The following is a 22,898-nucleotide window of genomic DNA, read 5'->3' as shown; positions in this document are numbered from 1 at the left end:
AATTTTCATTGAACAGATACAGAATCAAGCATATTAAAGTGCAAGACAAAACCCCCACCTTTTTTCTAGAAAAAAATATTTTCAAAAATTTACTATACATATCCACCTATGAAGTACATGGCTGGAATTTATTCTGATTGGTTCTGATTCCAATTATCTGGGAGTCAATTTTTAATGGGACAATAATCTCTTTAGTAATCATTACTTAAAAAAAAAGCTTCAGGAAGCAACATGCACACTTCTGTGTAATGCTGCTATACGGGTTTTTTTTTTTAAATAATCATAACATTTTTTGCAAGTTCACAGCAACAGAATATTAAAATCCTGAACAAATCATACGTTTCGGTAAGTTTCCTAGATGAACAAGCTACGATTTGGAGCAAATACGAGCAAAAAAAAAGCTAAGAAATAATCTGCTACGCGCGGCTTAGTAAGAATTGTATTTTTACAAATTCAACTAAACGACAAGGAACCGCCAACAAATCTCCAACTTCAGCTTAATAGGAGATGAACTTTGAGTTCAACCTCCCGCCTCAAAACAGCTGCCCTATATTCTGCCACGTGCCTTATCCGAACAAATAAAAAATGCCGCCTCAGACCGCGGGATGACATCATTGTTATTGAGAGAGAGGCGGAGTCTCGAGACTAGCGTAAGTAGTACTGTATAACTTTAAGGACGCCATGGGGAATGAATGTCTCTAATTTTCTACCATAGAGTTAGCACCATAGGGCTAGCACGACTTGTCACTCTACGGACCATAGTGACTACCGGCGCTTTCCTGCCGTTATCGGATGTTGAATGGCCGCGCTTCCCTTTCCCGCGTCTTTTCTCAGAGAGCATGCTGGGAAACGACGTTTAAAAAGAAGCCCGTCTTCCGTTTCATTGGTCTTTCTGTACCGCGCTCGATAAGGTGGTTAGTCTTGCCAGGAGCTCTTGGGGAGAAAACCAAAAGGTAGCGTCGGTTGGTTTTATTTGATTCTTTTAAAAAAAATCGGTGGTATTTTTAAATGAAATAATTGGAATTACGTTATTATATACGTTAGATTTTGTGAACACGGAAAGCCTAAACAATACTTTAGCAATACTTTAGGTATGGGAGGGTGGAAAATATATATATATTTTAAAATATTTAAATGAGATCAATTAAAAATTAAATGTTGCGCTTCTGCAGAAAAAAAGAAATAGCGAAGACCAAAATAATTGGGTTTTCAGGACGATTTCCAAGATTCAGCCTAAACCTGTAGACTCGAAGCAGTTTTGCAAGTTTACAGCAACAGGTTATTAAAAATCCTGAAGAAATCACATGTTTCAGTAAGTTTCTTAGATGGAGCAAATACGAGCCATAAAGCTAAAAATTTAAGGAGCCTCAAGCCTCCTTGCTATATTTTCAAACTACACAGGTTATCATAATACAGAGGTTGTACACAAATCTTTTTATATCCTTTATTCCCCCAAACCTAAACATGTACAATATTCCTGGGTTTCTACTGCTTTGAGAACAGCTGGTGCATATTAATTTTTGGTCAGCTTCTTTTGAAAGCTGCATCTAATAATACAGCTGTAATATGTATCATAAATACAGATGGAATTAATCTGCTAGGCTAAAAGTCTTTAAGCAATACATTTGTGACCGAGACTAGAGTCACATCTAGATGCCATCAGTCATCATGGTGTGCTATAGTCCTCGAAGAATAATAACTGACCTTTATTCACTGACGCTGTGATTCATTAGCAGAGTCAGTTGCCAGGTTGGTAACAGGTAGGAATTTTAGCAAACTTTCTTTTTTTTGCTGGGGTTGGGAGATAACTTGTGACCAATTTAAAATGAAATTTAAAACAAAACCAAAAAGGATAGGAATACCTGTATTTTGCTTTCTTAAAAAAATATTCAAAAAGGAAATGAAATACTATAACTACTTCAATTATGTTATTTCTAAATAAAGTATTTAAAAGTTATTGCTTGGTAGTGAGATAAAACTCAATCAGATTTCAAAATGGGCTTCACTGGTACCTGAAATTGTGCCCCGCCACATGTTTTATTGATTATTGTATTATTCTTTGAACTATTACAATCATTTCATATGTTTTGAAGTAGATATTGATTTTGATTTTTCCCCCTTTGGTATATTTTTAAACTTAATGTAGTTAGCAAATTTCGAAATTTTCTATCAGTGAGTCAGGATTTGCCTAATTTTAGATGTTTGTGTAGAATTCTCCATAGAATTACAGAATCTAGAATCTCTGTCCTATGTATTTCTGTAGATATTAGCATATCAGGTTTTGTTAGATTTGTACATTGTTTGGCAAACAGTAAGTGAAATCTTCTGATTACAATACCTTTTTTCATGGAACTAGAGTTGCATTGGGGTGGACAAAAAAATGGAAACACTTGACTTTTTGGCATCATAATGTTTGAACATTATCTGTGACTTGGAAGAAGTAGCCTCAGGAAGAAGATCTGGTGTAGCCAGCAGATGTAAAAGATGTTTATTATTTTGGTTATTGAAGAGGGACTGATGCATGCCACAATTTTGGTAATTGAAGAAAGAATGCTGCATCGCTATAAACTGTTGGACACAACAAGCCTGATCATATAATAGTAAATTGATATAGATTAAATACTGACTTTTTCCCTTTTTTTTTCAGGGTTACTACAGAATCAATGGAAAGAAGGTGTTAAAAAATTGTGAGAATGAAAACAACTGTTCTTACATAATTTTGAGGTGCTAAAAACAAATATGAAATATAAAAATGTATATTGGCTCTAGTTTCCATGATATAAGTAACCAACTAATGAAGTAATGTTTATAAAATGCATGATGCAACTTACACCATGGATAGTATGTTACCATAGTCAGTATTGATGACCAATAGAAAATGATGCAATATTAGCTAATATTATGTCACCAAATTCTATAAAAGTCACAGGATCTGATGCTTGGTGAGATAGATTTCATCTTTAAACATTGTTTTATGCTAGAACAGTGTAACTGATTACAGGATTCATCTGCAGCTTACAAACATGTACAGTATTTCAAAGTTTTATATTTCAATAAAAATATTTAAAAACTGAAGCTGTTTGATTTCTGCTTAATTATTTGGGCATCAGATTTTGAGGACTGAAATGAAATTGCCATATTCTACAACTTCAGTTGGCAATACTGTATACTGTTTTATTCATATAGTAAGATGTGTCTTATGACATTATTTCTATTATTTATTATGGGAAACCAGTTTGGTGTAGCAGTTTAAGGCATTAACTGTGACTCATGAGTTCTAGTACCGCTGTGAGGCCATGAGTTCCACTATCACTTCAGACACAGCAAACTGCGTGACTTTGGACCAGCTTGTTGGGAGCTGGTCTGGAAGAGAAAAACCATGGCTGAATTAGGCAGGACTCACCCCACCCAGGTCCCTCCGAACAGGTCTTTGTATGTAGCCTCCCCGCTGAACTACCCCAGTGTTCACTCACCCAGAAGGAGCCTGCCCTCCAATCTCTTCTGAAAACCCGGCACAAATTAGTTGTGAGCACCAAAAGTGCTCCCCTTCTACTTGCATGTTGTTACTAGCTCTGCCAACGACCCCCACCCCAAAAGACCAACAAGACACCGCTACCCAGGACCAGTGTTCTCTCTAAATTTTTTTTGGGGTGGGCGGAAAAGTATAGTGTCTGAGCGACAGTCCCTTCGGGACTGGGCGACACAGAAATAATAATAAAATTTCCCTCTCGGCTTCTGGGCAGGTTTGGAAAACTGAGTTGATGATGATTTTTAAGTGAGCGATTGCTCACCTGCTCAGCTTAGAGGGAACTATGCCCAGGACCACCGGTCACTAACTGGGTGCAGGGAGGGGTGAAGAGCCAGTAATAAACAGCATGCAAGTAGAGGGGAATACTTTTTGCGCTCACAACTCGTTCGCTAGAGAAGCGAGCACTTGGAAAAGCTCAGGGTGGGCTCTTGAGCGGGTTATCAATGTCGGGTCGCATTATTCAGTGTGGAAGCTATGTTTCAGGAGAGTCAGAAGGGCAGCATAGAAATCAAATAATGTAGGGAGGCTCGTTTGGAAGCGGTGTAGGCAGCGGCACTGAGGTTTGTGCACCGCTTAGTTGTGTACACCGCTTGCTTGGGGCTTGTCTGGAAAGAAAAAACAACTGGGAGGGAAACCCCAGCCGGCTCTATTGCTGCCAACCCCACTCTTGCACCTGGTGGCGGCACTTCTCACACTGCCGCTTCATTGGTGGCTGCAGTAAGTAGTACAAGGCACAATGGCTGGGAATGCTCCCTTAGAAGGCACCAAGATTTGCCAGTGCAAACGGCCATGCTAGATGCTGCCCGGAGTGCGAGGCGGGCAAGATGAGACCACGCTGGCAAAGTTTGATGCAGGTTTTCCAGGTCCAAAACGAGCTGGGGAGGGGGTGGCATGTGCAGATGGTGGACATGTGGGACAGCACGCGGGTGCATGCATTGCATTGTTGGTGCCGGCACGCACAATATGGGTGCACCAACACTTGGTATGCAATCAGAAACAAGTTTGCCATCATTGTTCTACCCTCGACTACATAACAAGTGCTTTGGTTAAGGAAATCTGCATATAGGATGGGGGTTACCTGGCTTGGCTATAGTATCTGTACAACAATCTTAAAATTGTAGCTAATGAGATGTTACAGTGCAACTGCAAAAAGGCTTTTTTCTTCCACCAGTAGAAGTATAATTTTAAAATTATAGAAAATGAATTGCCCTTTATATCCTGCACTGGTCAGTTTATTGCCAATAGTATTCTTACATTCTGGACACATCACATTGGGTCCATATCAGTAATTACATAGTTGTATTTTCCAAATGGTCTATCAACATAGTCACCAATTGAGTCAAACCACTGTTGGGGAATAATATGGAACCCCATTGTTCAGAAAGTGCTAATGTCCCATGTCATGTTTTTTTTTCTTAATCTGGCACATACCAGACACCCTGCATTTTCATTTTTTCACAAAACTTGTTATAACAAATTCCTATTCCTTCTTAGTACATACAGGTGAAACTCAAAAAATTTGAATATCATGCAAAGGTTCATTTATTTCAGTAATGCAACTTATAAGGTAAAATGTAATACAGTATATGACTCATTACATGCAAGGGAAGATAGTTCAAGCCATGATTTGTCATAATTGTGATTATGGGGTACAGCTCATGAAAACCCCAAATCCACCATCTTAGAAAATTAAAATATATGCAATCAATAAAATAAGGATTGCATATGGAACAATATCAAACCTCTAAAAAATATAAGGATGCATATGTATTCAGTACTTGGTTTGGGTCCCTTTTGCAGCAATTACTACCTCATTGCGGTGTGGCAATGTGGCACTGCTGAGGTGTTATGGAAGACCAGGATGCTTCAATAACAGCCTTCAGCTCTTCTGCATTGTTCATGTCCCTCATCTTTCTATTGGCAATGCCCCACAGATTCTCTATGAGGTTCAGGTTTGTTGGCCAATCAAGCACAGCAATCCCATGGTCCTTGAACTAGGTTTTGGTGCTTTTGGTAGTGTGGGCAGGTGCCAAGTCTTGGAAAATTGAAGTCAGCATCTCCATAAAGCTCATCCGCATAAGGGAGCATGAAGTGGTAGACCGCTGTGTTGACCATGGACCTAATGAAGCACCAGCAGATGACATGGCTCTGCAAATCAACACAGACTGGAAACTTTTGCATCTCATTGGAAACCAAGGACCCAGAGTATGGAAGAACGGAGAGGCACACACAGTAAGATGCCTGAAGTCCAGTGTGAAGTTTGGGTTCCTTTTGCAGCAATTACTGCCTCAACATGTACTAAGTACACACGCATGCTTATACTTTTCAGAAGTCCAATATTGTTCTATGTACAATCCTTGTTTTATTGATCACATGTAGTATTCTAATTTTCTACAGCTAGACCAGTGATGGTGAACCTTTTTTGGTTCATGTGTCAAAAGGGTGTGTGGGTGTGCTAGCATGCACACCCCACCCTCACACATACACACGGGCCTTTCTGAAACCTGGTAAGCAGTGGTAGGTTCAACCAGGATGGTCCAGAGTGCCCCATTGGTATGAACCCATAGATGCAATTTCCCCCCGGCATTTTCGTGTCAGAAGCCCTGCAGCCTGCCTTCATCTTAATGTCTTTTTTGAAGAACAGCTGAGAAGCTCCTTCTCAGGAGACACCAAAAATTGCATCAGTGGGTTCCTTCTGGTGCGGCACTCTGGACACCAGTATGAACCTACCACTGCTGGTAGGTGAAAAAAGCGGACAAAGTTGAAGTGTGTTTTTCCAAACTTCCAGTTTGTCCATTGGGGGAATTTTTTTTTGCCTCCGGGACATCAGGAGAAGCTTCCTTGAAGCATCCGGAGGACGAAAGCTTTCTCACAGCTGAAAATCAGGTGGCCAGCACGCTGAAGCTAAAACATGAAAAAGCCTCACATGCCCTCCCATATGGCTCTGCGTGCCACAGGTTCACCATCACGGAGCTAGACTATGGTCAAGACATGTGATGTGCCTTGGGTGTAGTTTTGCATTTATATTACTTATTTCTTTAGCTTCCTTTTTGTCCAAGGGATAGATTTATTTTTATTTTATTTATTCAATTTTTATGCCGCCCTTCTCCTTAGACTCAGGGCGGCTTACATGTTAGCAATAGCACTTTTTAACAGAGCCAGCATATTGCCCCCACAATCCGGGTCCTTTATTCCTACCCAACACTGTCAACCTAGGACATTGATGGCAAGCCGTGGCATACGGAGCCATGTCAGCACGTCAGCCTAGCTCAGCTCCAGCATTTATGGCTCGCACGGAGATTCTGGGAGGGCATTTTCGCTTCCGGAAGGCTTCCAGGGGGATGTGGGAAGGCGTTTTTGCATTCCCAGGCTCCAGGGAAGGATGAAAAACAGGCCTACTGGGCCCACCAGAAGTTGGGGAATGGGCTGTTTCTAGCCTCCAGAATCTGGGGGGGGAGGGGAGAGGGAGGTGGCAATTTTCATTCTTCCCAGGCATTGAATTATGGGTGAGGCACTCGCACAGGCACAATAATGTGCACACATGCCTTTGACACCCACGGGGAAAAAAGGTTTGCCCATCACTGACCTAGGACTTCATATAAACCGGGGTTCCCCTGCTGCCACAAAACATTTATATAATATTCAGAATAAAATAGGAATGGATAATTGGAAGTGGAACAAAATCCCATGTTAATGAACTGTGGTAATTATTTTTATTGAGAAGAGATTGTTATGATGCAAATACAGTGGTACCTCGACATACGAGTTTAATTCATTCCAGACCCGAGCTCGTAAGTCGATCAACTCGTATCTCGAACAAATTTTCCCCATATGAATTAATGTAAATAATTCTAATTGGTTCCAGCCCTCAAAAAAGTCCCAAGTTAGCCTAAATTATGAAAAAAGACATGTTGTTAATTAATAAATGTACATAATAAAAAGAGAAATGTACAAAATACAATAAGAAAATATACACTCGCTTTAAACACTGACACGACCGAGACGAGACTTTGTTTTGCGCGCTAACCGGAAACAAGGGGATTCTGGGTCAGAGGCGATAGCGGTAGCTCGGCTCGTATCCCGAATTTGAGCTCGGGTGTCGAACAGAAATTTTGCTCGCGTCGCGGCTCGTAACTTGGAATACTCGCATGTGGAGCAGCTCGTATCTAGAGGTACCACTGTACAACATTTAGGTTCTAGGGACAATATATAAATGACTGGCCAGTTTTCTTTTATCCCACAATGCAAGATCATTAACATGGAATATTCCGCTTTAGGCACTGGAAAAAATTGTCCTAATTATATAGGAATCAATTAACCAGGCAAGAGGTGGTTTCCTAGTTCCCTGAAAGCTCCAATCTGGAAACTGGATTGGTGGCCCAAATGTTATCTTTCACTTCTACAATTCCTCTCAATATCAACTTTCTAGTATTGAATATAGTTGTGAGAATATTTGGATAAAAAATTATTCCAACATTTGAAATAAGTTTATTCATGCCTGCGATTTGGGTTTGCATACATATATAAACTTTTATGCTACTAGTACACATGCTCCTCCAACTTCCTTGATTTTCTCTTCTGCTCTTCGGCTGAAGAATTTCGCTTTCACAATGACAGGCTGCTTGGGCAGCTTTCCTTTGCCCAGGACTTTGTAATACCCCTGGAAAATATCAAAACACAAGCTTTAAGTTAACATGTAGTCTCTTGAAGTCATTACTCATAGTGTCAATAAAATTAATGGACAGGTGTTTTTTTAAATATTGTGTATCAATTCTCACAATTGATGCCTTTATGGATTTACTGGTAGGGGGAAGTATCGATCAGCAATCCTCTTTAGCTTGTGTATACAATTTATTGGAAGGTTGACAGTCCAAGACTAAAGCATGACATGACAGGGTAAGCTCCTACCTTGATCCAGCTCATCCACCTAGAATAGTGATGGTGAACCTTTTTTGGTTTGCGTGCCCAAAAGGTGTGTGTTCATGTGCTACTGTGTGCTCCTGCCCAAACCCATTCCTCACCCCCAAGAATGTGGACTCCCCCCTGCTATGCTGCCCCTGTGCATGCACACCTCTCCTGCCCCCCTGTATGTGCATAGGTCTCACTGAAGCCTGGGACGTTGAAAAAAAGAGCAAATCGGAAGTTCAGAAAAAAGGACTTCCTGTTTGCCCATTGTGCTGTTTTTTGCACTCCAGTGGCTTCAGGGAAGCTTCAGTTGGCCAGCACACGCATGTGCGGAGCTGACATAGGGCAATGCCTTGCGCGCCCTCCAATATGGCTCCACATGCCATGGGTTCACCATCACTGATCTAGCAGCTTGAAAGCAAGCAAATGAAAGTAGATAAATAGGTGGCACTTCAGCCGGAAGGCAACAGCAATCTGCACCTCGGCATATAGTCATGGACCATGGAACAGACTTTGACAATGCTGGTTCCCTCAGCTAGGAAACAAGAGATGGGCACTGACCCCTAGAACTGGAGACAACTTGACAAGGGAAACCTCTATCATTTAAAGCAGTGTTTCCCAACCTTGGCCACTTGAAGATATTTGGACTTTAACTCCCAGAATTCCCCAGCCAGCAAATGCTGGCTGGGGAATTCTGGGAGTTGAAGTCCAGATATCTTCAAGTGGCCACGGTTGGGGAACACTGATTTAAAGCATAATTCTATTTGAAAAAGAGTGTGCTGTATCTCTGTTTTACCCAGTTTCATGTTTGTTGAAGATTATTATAGCCTCAAGTTTGAATTCTTATCAAAATCTTGAAAGGCAATTACATTTTAATTTGTAAAATGATATAACCTCTAAAATAAAATTCAAGATGTTTGGATCTTGGTGGACTTCACCTTAATCAAGACTGAGTGGCTATGATCGTTTGCCCCCACCCTCCCCAAATTGGGGATGTTTTTATCATTGGTATTGGATAAGGTTCTCCATTTAAGACTGATGAACAATTTGGATGGTCCTCTTGAATTCACAGCTATTGCTTCATGGCAGCTTGGCCAGAGGATCCTTTAGTCTATTCTATGCATGGATGTATCCTTCCCTCAACCAGCAGCCCCTTCAGTCACTTATGCCTTTTGTCAGTTCACAACAGGACTATTACAATGTGATCTATGTGGGGGTGCCCTTGAAGGCTACCCAGAACCTAAAGCTGGTTAGTTGTATGACACTGCCTATGTCATCACTGCAATGTAAGTTAAATTGGCTGCCACCATGAATCTGGGTGCAATATGTGGTTGTTACCTATAAATACATTCATAACACAGGGCCTGTTATCTGAGGGACTGCCTGCTGCTAATTTCTACCCACTCAGAACATTTGAGTAGAACAAGTGCATTCAAGGTCTCTATTAAATATTGCCATCTCTCGTGGGACAAGTGTACTTTCTCTGTTGTTGCTTCATCCTCCAGAATATCCCTCGAAAGATACACCCAGCCACTCACTCATAAGAACATAAGAAGAGCCCTGCTGAATCAGGCCAAAGCCCATTGAATCCAGCATTTTGTGTCACAGTGGCCCACCAATTGTACATGGGGATCTTGAGTAGAAAGAGAAGGCAAAACCCTCCCTTTCCCTTGGCCAACATAGAGGTAGCACATGGGCATCCGTTTCAATAACCACCGATACACTTGGCATCCACTCTTCTGACTATGGAAGACCTTTATGATCTAGTTCTGTTCTGAGGCCTGCTGTGTGCCTCAGTGTGTGTGTGTGTGATATCATATTTTTATTGCTTTGTTTTTAGTTTAGGTTGTTATATTTTATTTTGAATTGTGTATTTTACCGTTTTAAGCTGCTCATTTACAGGAATGGGCAAACATAATAAAGAGGAATTTTCAAAAAAACAGAAGACACTTACAGAGCGTACAACATCAATAACTGGAGCGAGTCCTGCTGGATTTTTAGCATAATTCAGCCTTGTCTGCTCACTAACAAGCGTCCAGAGCTTATCCAGATTCACTGTTGGGCAGAAGTGCTGGTTCTTTTTCAAGTGGTAATGTCTCATACCAACCTTTCCAAAATAACCGGGGTGGCTAGGAAAAAAAATTACATACATAGTAAATTTACTGGCCAATGCATGATGATACTGATGAGACATCCATCCATCCATCATCTAATGTATTGGTCACTTGTCTTAACACAAGGTATTCTACAATATACTTCATAGAAGGAATGTCTTTTTGTCTTCAGTTCATGACAGTCATAATAAAGCTCCTAAGATCTTCAACACACACAAAAATAATTATATCAATAAGATTATTATAAACTTATTTCCTGTATTCAATGCTATTCCCCTCCATCTACTATGCCTAGATGCCACATCTACTTCCAAGCAGAAATACTAGGATTCATCCATGGTGAATGTTTTTGTTAACAGGGAAGAACAATGCCTACTTACATCATTTCATTTTAGAAAACCTGTAATTTCTTAATTACACAGCCTTAAATTCAGAGCTTTCTGTTACTAACCTGGTGGCTGATTGTGTTGGGAAAGAGACAATCAGTGAATAAAGGTTAGTTGTTATTCTCTGAGTACAATAGCACACCCTGATCATTGGCGGTACCAAGATGTGACTCTAGTCTCAGTTATTTGCAAGTTACTTCTGACAATGAATGGCAATTGCCATCTCAAACATTTTATTAAAACAGTTTTCCCTAAGTCTTAGATGTGCTGAACCAGGCAATTTCTATCACTTGGCCAGAAAACTCAAATAACACAGAACTGTGTACAGCTTTCTTTCAGGTAACAAAATGTATCCAGGATATGAAAGCTGATCTTGGTTCATAATGTATATCTGCTCTTTGTATTACACACAACTAAAATACAGAAGGAAGTTGTGAGATAAAAAGGAAAAGTAACTTACTATTTGTCAAAGTTAATTCTATGGTGGTGCATACCGCCAGCATTTCCACGGCCTCCTGGATGTTTCCTGTGTTTGCCTATGACAAACAACAAAAGCTATTAATTGCAATAATCAGGACTACCTCAATTTGTTAATTTTAGCTTTCTTTCAATGCAGGAGTGTCCAACCTTGGCAATTTTTAAGACTTCCCATGCTGGCTGGGGAACTCTGGAAGTTGAAGTCTATAAGTCTTAAAAGTTGCCAAGATTGGACCCACATTTGTTTTAATGTAATAATTACCCTTTAAGCTTCATTCTAATAAATCATGTAGGTATTTTGAATCTGCACAGATAACAAAGCAATAACTGTCACAGATGTGGAAGACTTGGGACTGTTTTTGTGCCCTGCCTTTGAGACTGATCATTAATCCTTCTTCAGAGAAGATAGAACAAATGCGAGATATGTCACATGAAGATATTATACAAGCCAATCTACATCAATAGTCAAACCCAACATGAATCTTGGCAGCCAAAGATGGAAGCTTGTGGCCTTTTGGAAGTTAGCGTTGTCAGTGTAGATAATGCTAATTCTACCAATTCAACAGCATCTAGAAAATGAAAATTCTCAATTCTTACCTAAATGATGCTGCCATCTTCATCAAGAGAAACTTAATTCTGAATTATTCCTTGCTTTTTTGTAACTTCTGATTTAATTTTCATATATTAAAAGCAAGTATTATATATCTGTTGTTCTCTTTATGTGTATATAAAACTGTAGCAGCAAATTTATTTACCTAATTATAGTGCATCAATTGCACTAATTTGCACAGCATTTTCAGGCCCGCAACCCAAAACAATTTTCTGATATCTTATCACTTCTGACTAAATATGTTCATTATTAAAAATGTCTCCCCATGGACAAAATCAGACAATGCTACTACTGCAATAAAAGTATTACATGACAGAAGCCATCTCAATAATTTAAAACACAACTCTCATGACAATACATTATGAACATGAAGTCTGTTGAGAGGGGCAGCATACAAATCTAATAAACTATTATTATTATTATTATTAAATTATGAATGAAATATCTCATCAGAAGCAAAAGGTGCAAATCTGCTTTTTCAAAGGAAGAAATCAAGCATCTACCATGATCTATACAGTATTTTGAGTGCTCTCCAACCTAACATTCTTAGATGATAGCTATACAATGAGGCCTTCAATATATTTCACAAATTTAAGCACATTCATATAACACCTCAGTAAACTTCATAATTTTCTCATACAATAAACTATTGATACATTGTTTAGCTAAAGTAATAATATAAAAAAGATTCAAAAAATGTACTTCCCACAGGATTTCCAATTTCACAGCATGAGAAAAAAATCTGTACTGTATTTTCATAATTTCCCCATACAATAAAGTATTCATACATTTTTAGCTAAAGTATAATATATAAATATAATATATGTATATTTATATATAAATATAAAAAGATTCAAAAAATGTATTTTCCGCAGGATTTCTGATTTCATAGCATGAGAAAATCTGTATTTTTTAAATTTCCAAAACGTTTACATCACTATTGCTTACCAATACGTCCATGGCCATGACTGACGTGCCCCCTTAGTTTCCTTGTCTTCCTCAATCTGGAAGGCTTAAAAATATATAAAAAAACAAATTTGGTTATAATAAACGCACCCTATTTATTTGAAATACTTTCCCCTTTAATTCGCCCATCGCGGTAGGTTTTCTACAATCTCTACTTTCTACAAAGAAGCAAGATTTTTGCATCTGCTTCACTGATTATTTATTTTGGGGTTTTTATTTTTAATTGTATCGAGGAAAAACCAGAAGAAAAAGTTGTTTTGGGCGGTGGCGGAAGAAACGAGTCTCTGATCAGTTTCATTCGGGGAATGGTGGGCTTCGATCCAACATCAACAAATAATTCAACTCTATCCCAATATGGAGAGACATACAGCCAAAGGCCTGGGCAGCCCTGGCAGAAGCAGCAAGTGACACCCGCGCGGCGTCTCCCTATCCCGAAAAAAAAGGGGTCAGAAAACCCTGAGCCTAACCACGTTGCCCGCGACCTACCATCTTGCTCGATCGGCGACAAAAAGAACGAAGGAAGTGAGAAGCAACGTCTCGCGAGATTTCCCGTGTGACCCTCCCGGAAAAGTTATTTTCTCGCGATTTCTGGGGGCGGGGAGAGGGAGAGAGAGTGAGAGGCCTACAACCTTGGCAACTTTTCTGACTTGTGAACTTCAACTCCCAGAATTCCTCAGCCAGCTGGGCTGAGGAATTTTGGGACTTGAAGTCTTCAAGCCTGAAAGTGGCCAAGGTTGGAGGCCCCTGCTCTAATGCTCCCGTTTCCGTTTCCGGTTTCTCCGAAATCGGGCTTTAAAAAAAAAAAAACCAACTTAGTAGCAATTTAAGGAATTTTGAAAGAATAGAAACATAGAAACATAGAAGTTTCTATGTTTCTATTCTTTCAAAATTCCTTAAATTGCTAATAGAGCTGGTTTGGGAAAATATCTTTTTTTTCCATTTCGTTTTCGAGTAATCCTACCCGGTTTTCTTTTCTGTTTTTTTTTAAAGAACTATTTGTAGTGAGTTTGGTAATTGGCTGTCTAAAACTCTAACGATGGAAAGAAGGAAAACCGCTGTTAAATTTCTTAGGGATAAAATTGAGGCGTCAAGTCTGGCATGATTTTTAATTTGCTTTATTTATAAATCAGCGCACCAAAGAAGACACTCTATAAAAGCTCCGTCCTGCTTTTCTTTCAACCCAAGCAATGTGATCCGGTTTTAAAAGTTGCTACATTTGGACAGCCCTGCCATAATATAACCCTTGTTTGTTATAATATATAATATATAAAGGGTTATATCAAGGGTCCTCAAACTTGGCAACTTTAAGACTTGTGAACTTCAACTCCCAGGATTCTTCAGCCAGCTATGCCAGCTGGAGAATTCTGGGAGATGAAGTCCACAAGTCTTAAAGCGGCCAACTTTCAAGACCCCTGGGTTATATAATATAACCCTTGCAAGATGTGCAAGAAATTCTATTCCTTGAATTTCTGACCGTTAAGCAGCCTTTAAAAGGACAGAAATGTGTGTTTTTTCTGGGTCAATAGTCTGATTTTCCTAAAACAGGGGTCTCAACTATATGTGGTTTCTTCAGTCTTCTATATCTGCTGTATTATTATTATCATTTTCATTTCATTGATTTATTAGTGATTTATTTTTTTTCTTACGAATTTGTTAATTTATTTTTATTTTTTAACATAGAAACAGACGGCAGAAAAAGACCTCAGGGTCCATCTAGTCTGCCCTTATACTATTTTCTGTATTTTATCTTAGGATGGATATATGTTTATCCCAGGCATGTTTAAATTCAGTTACTGTGGATTTATCTACCACGTCTGCTGGAAATTTGTTCCAAGGATCTACTACTCTTCAGTAAAATAATAATTCAGTAAAATAACACAAAATAAGATGAAAAAATAAAGACATGTTTTTGTAACAGCTTTTCTTGTGGAAAACCTGATGCGTCCCAGCCTCACCCAGCCTCTTCCTCCAGCAGCCCCCGGGTAAATTGAGATTGAGACCCCTGCTCTAAAGGGACAGTAATTCTGCGTGAAATACATAATCTAAGCCTGCTTGTGTGGTTTTAAAAAAAATAATCAGTTAAATCATTGCCCGCCTCAACCCACTGTAAAACAGCAAAAATCCGACTATGAGAATTAAAAGAGATTGAACCCTCTTTGTGCCCGTTTCTGCTTCTATCCGTGTGTGTTTGTTTGCTTTTTTGTTTACTTCATTCATTCATTCATTCTTATATGCCACCCATCTCCAAATGTTCCGCTTGCAGCTAGAGGATGCAGTTTTTCTGTTAAGAGAGCCTCCCATAATAAATACGTGAAATTGATTATGACATTGCTCGGTAAACTCAATGACAAACTTCCAGCAGATGTTATTGGTAAATCCACAGTAACTGAATTTAAACATGCCTGGGATAAACATATATCCATCCTAAAATAAAATACAGGAAATAGTATAAGGCAAACTAGATGGACCATGAGGTCTTTTTCTGCCGTCAATCTTCTATGTTTCTATGACTTAATGACACATAATGTAGTTAGACAAGAAATACACGCGTGCTGCCTTTAAAAAATACGGGCCTGATCATTGGGCCAATCCAGCAGTGTTCTTTTACAGCCTCCTGTACAAGTTTTTAAAATGATTCTCCCTTCTCTACAGAACTGGCCTTTCTAAATGTTGACAACTTTAAGACATTGAACTGTTATCTCTGGGGTGGATTGCTATTACTGCTGCTACCATTGTGTTGCATGCGCAGCTTCGGTTGTCTTGTGTGCATGTGTGTTCCCAGTGCGTTTTTGCTTCTGCGGATGCGCAGGAAGTAAAAACACACTGGAATTTTGTGAGGGGATGTGTGTGTGCGTGAGATTTCAGTGATGTTTGGCCAATGTTTTGCCAATATCTCACACAAAATCTCTCAAACATCCCTTCGCGATATTTTGCTTCTGCAAAAGCAAAAAATATCAAAAATTGAAGAAAAAAAGATGGCAACACCATTAGGATTGCCACAGGAGCGGTCACTTACAATTTGCGCAATCTGGTGCCCCCTACCAATATGCAATCCCCTACAGCACCGGTAGCAACTCACTACTGGTTATCTCTCAGGATACCCCAGTTGGCCAACTACGGTGTAAACTATTTGCTCCATTCCTTGCCTTGGTGTACATTTGTTGTTCTTACATAGTTCTTAGAATTAAAGAAGCATTGAGCCTTACTGAGAAAACAAGCAACAGCCAATGGTTGCCAGGTTTCTGCCTAGCTTTAGGTTAAACATTGTTGGGCTTACAGTTCCTCCAAAGCTCAATAAAAAATTGGTTCTGATGAAATTGATATGTAAATGGATATCTTGGATGCTGCTCTTGTGCAAGTTGAGCAAATTCAGTGACAATCTTATTTGTTCTAAAAGGGGAGAGTTAATGTATCACATAATAAAATAAATCTAAAAAATTTAAGACTCTTCTGGTTTAAATATGCAGAGTCAGAAAGTTGATGTTCAAGCTTCACCGAGGCAGGTATCTGTACTAACTCTTGTAAGTAGACAGAATTATCAAACTTACCAGGATCCAGAAGATTCATGTTGCATTCATATGTAGTTCCAATAGCCACCTCTCCCTCTCCCACATATTTAGTTTTCAAAAGTATAGAACTTCAGCCATTGATTTAACAAAGTGGACTTGTATTTGCTGGATTCCAGAGGTATGCGTTTAAAAAGAAGGTACGGTATGTATAACCAGTTATTACCAATAAGGACTGGTGCTAAGAGTGCCCTTTTTAGGGCATTGTATTGATTTTATGGCTTGTTGCTTGTATCCTAAGATTTTTATTAATATTGTTTCTTCATTGCTTATTTGACTCCTATGACAATCATTTAGTGTGGTACCACATGATTCTTGACAAATGTATCTTTTTCTTTTATGTACACTGAGAGCATATGCACCAAGACAAATTCCTTGTGTGTCCAATCAAACTTGGCCAATAAAGAATTTTATTCTATTCTAAAAGCATATTATATCTCCTTGGAAAACAGAATGCATTTTAACTGGAACAGCACAAAAATAAATAAATAAATCGGTTTCCTAAAGTTTTACTGTTAATGCTGCATTCTGATGTAGACTAACTCTGTGTTTCTCAAATATTTATATTATTTGTATGATCAAGCAGTTCATACAAATTAGTAAAATGAGATAAATTGACAGTTGGTTTTAAACATTTTAGTGATATTGACACAGTCAGCTTTAACATTTTTTGTGATATAAAACTACTCAGAAGCTACGGCTGGTGCAAATGTAGCAGCCGTACAGCATTGGAGGACTACTGGTTGGTTTCTAGTGCTGGCTATTACTTATAAAATTTATGAATGGCGTGCCACTGGGATATATCAGGAATTACTTTTATCAAGTGGGATTCTGCAGATATCTGTTTAAACACTGCATGAAAAGTGGTTAGACTCCACTTTCTTTACAGAAGGCCCTACACTGTAGAAGTTGCTGCTTCTTGTTTAACCCTGACTCTCTGAATTTCTGAAGGCCTTGCAGGGTGACTGTGAACAGCAATTTGATTTAGTCTTTATATTTATTGTTGAGGTTATTACATTCTTATCTGCTTGTAGTACTCTGAGATAGAATTTTTGTGATGGGGCAATTTACAAATGTTGTGATTAAAGACATTAGTGACAAATTTAGATTTAACAGACATTTGGGTGTTGCAGGCCTTCTCACTTCCCTAATAGTGATGGGCAAACCCAACAGTGTTCGGGTTCAGCAAGTTCGGACGAACTTTACGCAAAATTCGGCCAAACCCGAACCGGGAATCCCACCAAGAGATTCCGGGGGCGGAGCTTTGAAGTCACGTATACCGGCAGGTTGCTAAGGATGCCAGGGTGATCATTTCCTTACACGAAGACCTCCCTTTGAAGGAGCTGGGGAATGCCTCCCACGAAGAGATTCCAGGGACGGAGCCTTGACGTCACTGGTAGGTTGCTAAGGACGCTAAGGTGATCACTTCCTGGATTCCATGGAATCCAGGAAGTGGTCACCTTGGAGTCCATAGCAACCTGCCGGTGAGGTCAAAACTCCAAATGCCGAACCAACCCCGAACTTTGCCCGAAGTTTCAAAAAATTTCGGGTTCATGTTTGGCATACCGAACACCGCAAAATTCAGTACGGACCCTAATTGTGCGGGTTCGGTTCGCCCATCACTATTCCCTAATTGTTTTGTGTACTGTGATTTTACAATATATTCATCCATGTATTATGCACTTTATCTGGCTGGAATGCACTGCCAAATCATCATCACCAGCATTCTTCAATCTCGAAAGACTATGGTATTGTGCTCTGGAAGTTCCTAAAAAAGCATCTAGCGTGGCTAAAAAGGCCAATCCGAGAGTAGCAATCTCTTCCATATTGAGGGCAGATACATTCTCACGACATGCCCAAGCCAGCGTAGATGTCACTGTTTCAATACTGTATACATGCTAGAATTCTCCAGAGCTTGAGGTCTGGGTAATTAAGTATGGAGGATTGTTACCCAAGCAGTAGATTCCCCCTCTCCATGTCTCTGAAATAACTCAATGGAATGGCAAAGGCCAATACGATTGGTCCCAGTTACATTGCAGGAGTTATCAGAACGTGGTTGTACACAGTCATGAACTGCTTCCGGGACTCTGGCTCCAGATTTTGCCTCAGAGTTTATTCCTGAAGCCTTTTCCAATGATGGATATAGCCACAAGGCAGTGGAGGTTTGGAGTCAGAGTTTCCCTTCTCATAGAAGATGGTTTTTGCCGCTTTATCTATTGTTGGGGTGTAGAGCCATCTTCCTCCTTCAAAGCCGTTGACCATCTTCTCCTGCAACCCTGGAAAGGGGCCCTTTCAAGATGCTATGAGCCAGGCGAACTGAACCAAGGTTTTTTAAATGAGGTATTACTCCTCCAACACGATGGTGTAACGAACAATGATCTTTCAAGCATCCATGCAAATTTGGACACTTCTCCTCCCACAATCAAGATCAGGATTGGGGGGAAGGAAAGCAGCCTACCTGCATGTGGGTGACAAAAGGCAGGCTCGGGGATCACTGCCAAATAGGTCCATGGTATGATCCAGAATGTTACCATTCAGTGATAGGATCCATTTCTGTATTGTATTTTCTAGTTCCTGAGAATGGCTTATGACAGGAGCAGCAGTAATAAGAGATTTCATATTACAAGTAAAAGTGTGCTTGTGATACATAGGAGCACTTTGCGTAATCTACTGTATATGTTATTTTCTCATGACATAGAGGACAGATTATAATCTTTTCAGAGTATAAATTATTCAAACCAAAGGCTCTTTGAGTTCAGTAGGATTTGCTTAAAGTATAAGGAGGATATAGATTGTCAGGGATTTATGTATTTATCTATTTGCTATAGATCTTACTGTCAAGTAACTCTGTGTGCTTTAGAGTCCAAACTTGATTTGCAGTGCAAACCTGCAAATATCAGTGGTTCTCAACCTTTCTAATGCCATGACCTCTTAATAGAGTTCCTCATGTTGTGGTGATCCCCAACCATAAGTCTAGAGCCAAGTCTCCCAACAGAGCTTGAAGCTGATTGGCAGGAAGGTCAGAGGTACACTCCCACTGTAAACACCTGATTGGTCGGATTGTAAAAATATGTTCCAAGGCACCAGAATAGACAAATTTCTCATGGTGTTAGGTCTTAGGTGCCCCCTTTGAAAAGGTTGTTTGATCCCCCAAAAGGGGTTCCAACCTCCAGGTTGAGAACCACTGATCTAATCCCTGAAGTTATAATAATCATTTAGTAACCTAGAGATTTAACCTAAGTAAATCAATTTACTAACAGTGAAAACATTTTAGAAGCATGTTATCTAAATAGCCAGAAATTGAGAAATTTTCTGATTATGAAAATCTGACACAAATATTTACACAATTTATTAGAAATAAAACATACATTAGAAAAAGATGCAATGAATCTAATCATTTGCCTCCAAGATGTGGAAAAACCAGGTTTCTTTATGTTTAGCAATTATAGTGCAGAGTGCATTGCAATTTACTGACCATCATTCATAATAACAGATAGTTTGAGATTGTGAATCAAGTACCTTATTGCAGAACAAAAGGATATTTTCTTTGAAAAAAATGAATTAGAAGAAAAGCTAAAGAAAAATATAAACTCTGTCATATAAAAAAACCAGTCCTCTTTTCAATTTTCCCACCCCTGAATTCACCCACTGGTGTTCATTTAGTTCCACAGCACAGCCCTAACAAATATCCTTCAGAGTCAGTGGTTCTACTGAGACAGTCAGCTGCACATAATTCACCATTCAATTTGCACTAAGCATAAGTCAGTCCCTAATTAAGAAAAAAAAGCACCTGTTTTTCAGCAATATACAAATATTACCACAGTTGTCTGTGCTCATTACAAAAAAAACATTGTTAAAGCTTACAGCGCAGCATATTATTTACAAATCTCTACCAAGTACATTGTTTTTGCTGGCACACTGTTAAAATTCAATTTGCAGTCACTTAAACATGTGAGCAGCTCATTCCGTGCCCTCCAGCACTAGCATCGGAAGAGCTGCAGGTGGTGGGTGGGGTGTGCCCAGTGTCATAAATAGTCTTTCGATCCACATCTCACAGGAAAAGGGTTAATTCTTCTTATGAAGAAACTTCATTTTATTTCCTGCAATGGCAAAATTGAAAAGCCTCCCATTATTACACACGTTAAAAATCAAACACATTTTTGAACAACGTGACAGTTTCCAATTATCAATCAGGTTCTAGTTACGTGATGGTAAACCTATGGCACGTGTGCCACAAGTGGCATACAGAGCCTTCTCTGCAGGTACGCGAGCTGTTGACCAGCTCAGCTCCACTGAGGGTGTGCAAGTGCCTCCCGCCAGCCAGCTGATTTTTGTGTCAGACAAGCTCATGCTTTCTCGTCAATTTCTGCGGCCTGTGCTTTCCCAGATATTTGGAGTTTACACTCCAGCGCTGTTTGGGCACGCAAGGCCTCCCCCCACCTGCCAGCTCTGTTTGGAGATGGAAGGCTTTTCCCTCCTCCAAGCTTTGTTTGGGGAAAGAGGTTTTCCCCTCTCCCACCGCTGTTTTAGCACGGCGGGTTGTCACGTATTTGCAGGGGGTGGGACCAGTGGCGGGCAGCAGCCTGTGCTCCCAGGTGCGAGGTTCCGGTAGGTTTTGTGTGTCACGCTGAGTATTGACAGCCCCAGAGACATTCTAAGTCATTCAGAGTTATGCAGTACTGTAATTAAATAGTTAAGAGTGTGTGTTGTTTTAGCTCCACCCATTATGATGTAAAATCCTGCCACATCATACATGCATCATTTCCTTCTTGTTGAGATCCTCCATATTTCCCTTGTTCTTTTCTCTGTTAGGTTTCAATGATGTAGCACGCATGTCAGATGCCTCTTAAGGCATTGAATTATATTTTCTTATTTTCGTAATAAAAGTAACTTTGTTTGAAAGCTGATTCTCTCCTTTAATCCATCGACTCTCAGAAATGATTTATTATGGTCTGCGCGGGCTGTAATTTATCTCTCTCTATTTCTATCATTGTGCACCCAGGTGCGTAGCTCCGGCAGGTCTGGAGCCATGCACGCACGCAACCAGTGAGATACCAGCAATTCTTGCTGTTTTTTCCGCATGCACAGAAGCAAAGAAATAGGGGGAAACCACCCAAACATTGCGTGTGCAAGCGTCCTCACTTGAGTGAGATTTGGGTAAAAATTGCTAGGTTTTTTTGCTTCCACGCATGTGCAGAATCAAAAAAGCAGCAAAAATTGTCAAAATCTCATGCGAGCTTCCTCAGGTGAGCAAGATTTGGGCGCAAATTGCCACTTCTTTGCTTTCGCCCAAATCTTGCTTACGCAAGGATGCTCGTGCAAGATTTCAGTTTCTGCACATGCGCGGCAGCCGAATGTCATGTGAGCGTGCGTGAGAGCATGTGCGTCAGACACACGTGCGCGCACAGAGTGCACGATGGGCACCGACAACTGGCGACCCATCACTGGGCAGGATGTGTGCACACACACACTTTTGGCACTCAAGAAAAAAAAGGTTCGCCATCACTGTTCTAGCTGGTTAATAAAAATAGTTACTCCAGTCTAAGGATTCTTGTCTATATTATTTAGACTGTATAATTCATTATTAGCAAATAGCTTTTCTTTTAAACCCACCTATGTGAGCATACTAAGGAAGCCTCTAAAGCAGAATATACTTCATATAAGGACTTTTGCCTCCTTGTGCCATATGCATTACAAACCTAGTCTCCAAAATACAAATCTTTCAAAGCCAAATTCCTTACCAAGGCCTCGTAGAAATTTATTTACTCCGCTTTGTTCAGTGTCTGGAAGTTCTTCCAAATACTGTTCAACCCTCTGTTCAAAAAGACCTGCAAAAAGAAGATCAAAGGGAAAGCGCTGGGTTTTGTCCAAGAAAAAAAGAGGATCGAGTCTTAAGAGTTTTTATTTCTGATGCAGCCCAACAACCAGCTTTCACCCAGCTTTTATCTTGTTCCACATTGTTTTCAAAGGCTTTTATTTCATTCTGCTATGTATAGAGTGGCATTTTTTTTCTTTCATCCATGTTACAAATGGTTTTCCGTTTTCAGGATATATTTTAATTTTCTTAATGCAATCACGCACATTCCATAAACTTCCCAGGGGAAAGTTTTATTTTGTTTTTGCTGAATTCAACTTAATATCTTAATATTGGCTACCTTACAAGTCTTGCCTGTTGCAGAGTATGTCCAGTTAATATGAATTCTGAAGGCAATGCAACTTCTTCTGCACAGAACTCGGAGAGGGGCGGCATACAAATCCAATTAATTAATTAATTAAACAAACAAACAAACAAACAAACATATGAAAACTCTCATTTGTGGATAATTCCTATAACTGGAAGAAGCT

The 22,898-nt window shown here is 39.7% G+C and overlaps 2 protein-coding genes, 1 long non-coding RNA gene and 2 other non-coding genes across 11 annotated transcripts in view; 2 read left to right on the top strand and 3 right to left on the bottom strand.

Annotated features, from left to right (window-relative positions):
* The first annotated feature begins 712 nt into the window (after positions 1-712).
* On the top strand, positions 713-3,075 carry LOC139158158 (uncharacterized). Its single transcript, XR_011557601.1, has 2 exons — positions 713-953; positions 2,648-3,075. It is a non-coding gene; the product is annotated as an uncharacterized lncRNA (long non-coding RNA).
* On the top strand, positions 1,631-1,762 carry LOC139158207 (small nucleolar RNA SNORA3/SNORA45 family). Its single transcript, XR_011557609.1, has one exon. It is a non-coding gene; the product is annotated as a small nucleolar RNA SNORA3/SNORA45 family (small nucleolar RNA).
* A 4,919-nt stretch (positions 3,076-7,994) lies between the features above and the next one.
* RPL27A (ribosomal protein L27a) overlaps positions 7,995-22,898 on the bottom strand; it is a 29,793-nt gene continuing 14,889 nt past the window's right edge. Inside the window, exons 1-5 of one of the 2 annotated variants that reach the window (XM_070763638.1) lie at positions 13,474-13,707; positions 12,970-13,033; positions 11,395-11,470; positions 10,389-10,563; positions 7,995-8,189 (exon numbers count right to left, since the gene is read on the bottom strand). In XM_070763638.1, coding sequence (XP_070619739.1) covers positions 8,061-8,189; positions 10,389-10,563; positions 11,395-11,470; positions 12,970-13,033; positions 13,474-13,476 — 447 coding nt within the window. In that variant the 5' untranslated portion in view covers positions 13,477-13,707 and the 3' untranslated portion in view covers positions 7,995-8,060. Of the gene's footprint in view, positions 8,190-10,388; positions 10,564-11,394; positions 11,471-12,969; positions 13,035-13,473; positions 13,708-22,898 lie in introns of those variants that run through there. The other variant, XM_070763637.1, reaches the window with a different exon arrangement.
* On the bottom strand, positions 10,987-11,117 carry LOC139158208 (small nucleolar RNA SNORA3/SNORA45 family). The gene has a single exon (XR_011557610.1). It is a non-coding gene; the product is annotated as a small nucleolar RNA SNORA3/SNORA45 family (small nucleolar RNA).
* DENND2B (DENN domain containing 2B) overlaps positions 19,881-22,898 on the bottom strand; it is a 189,750-nt gene continuing 186,732 nt past the window's right edge. For all 6 annotated transcript variants that reach the window (XM_070763630.1, XM_070763631.1, XM_070763634.1 and 3 more), the window contains 2 exons: positions 22,295-22,381; positions 19,881-20,653 (listed from right to left, as the gene is read on the bottom strand). In XM_070763630.1, coding sequence (XP_070619731.1) covers positions 20,619-20,653; positions 22,295-22,381 — 122 coding nt within the window. In that variant the 3' untranslated portion in view covers positions 19,881-20,618. The remainder of the gene's footprint in view (positions 20,654-22,294; positions 22,382-22,898) is intronic.

The sequence above is a fragment of the Erythrolamprus reginae genome, chromosome 1 (assembly GCF_031021105.1).
Source record: "Erythrolamprus reginae isolate rEryReg1 chromosome 1, rEryReg1.hap1, whole genome shotgun sequence".
NCBI classification, from domain to species: domain Eukaryota; kingdom Metazoa; phylum Chordata; class Lepidosauria; order Squamata; family Dipsadidae; genus Erythrolamprus; species Erythrolamprus reginae.
The sequence above is the reverse complement of the archived record's forward strand: the minus strand, read 5'-3'. Positions and strand labels throughout refer to the sequence as shown.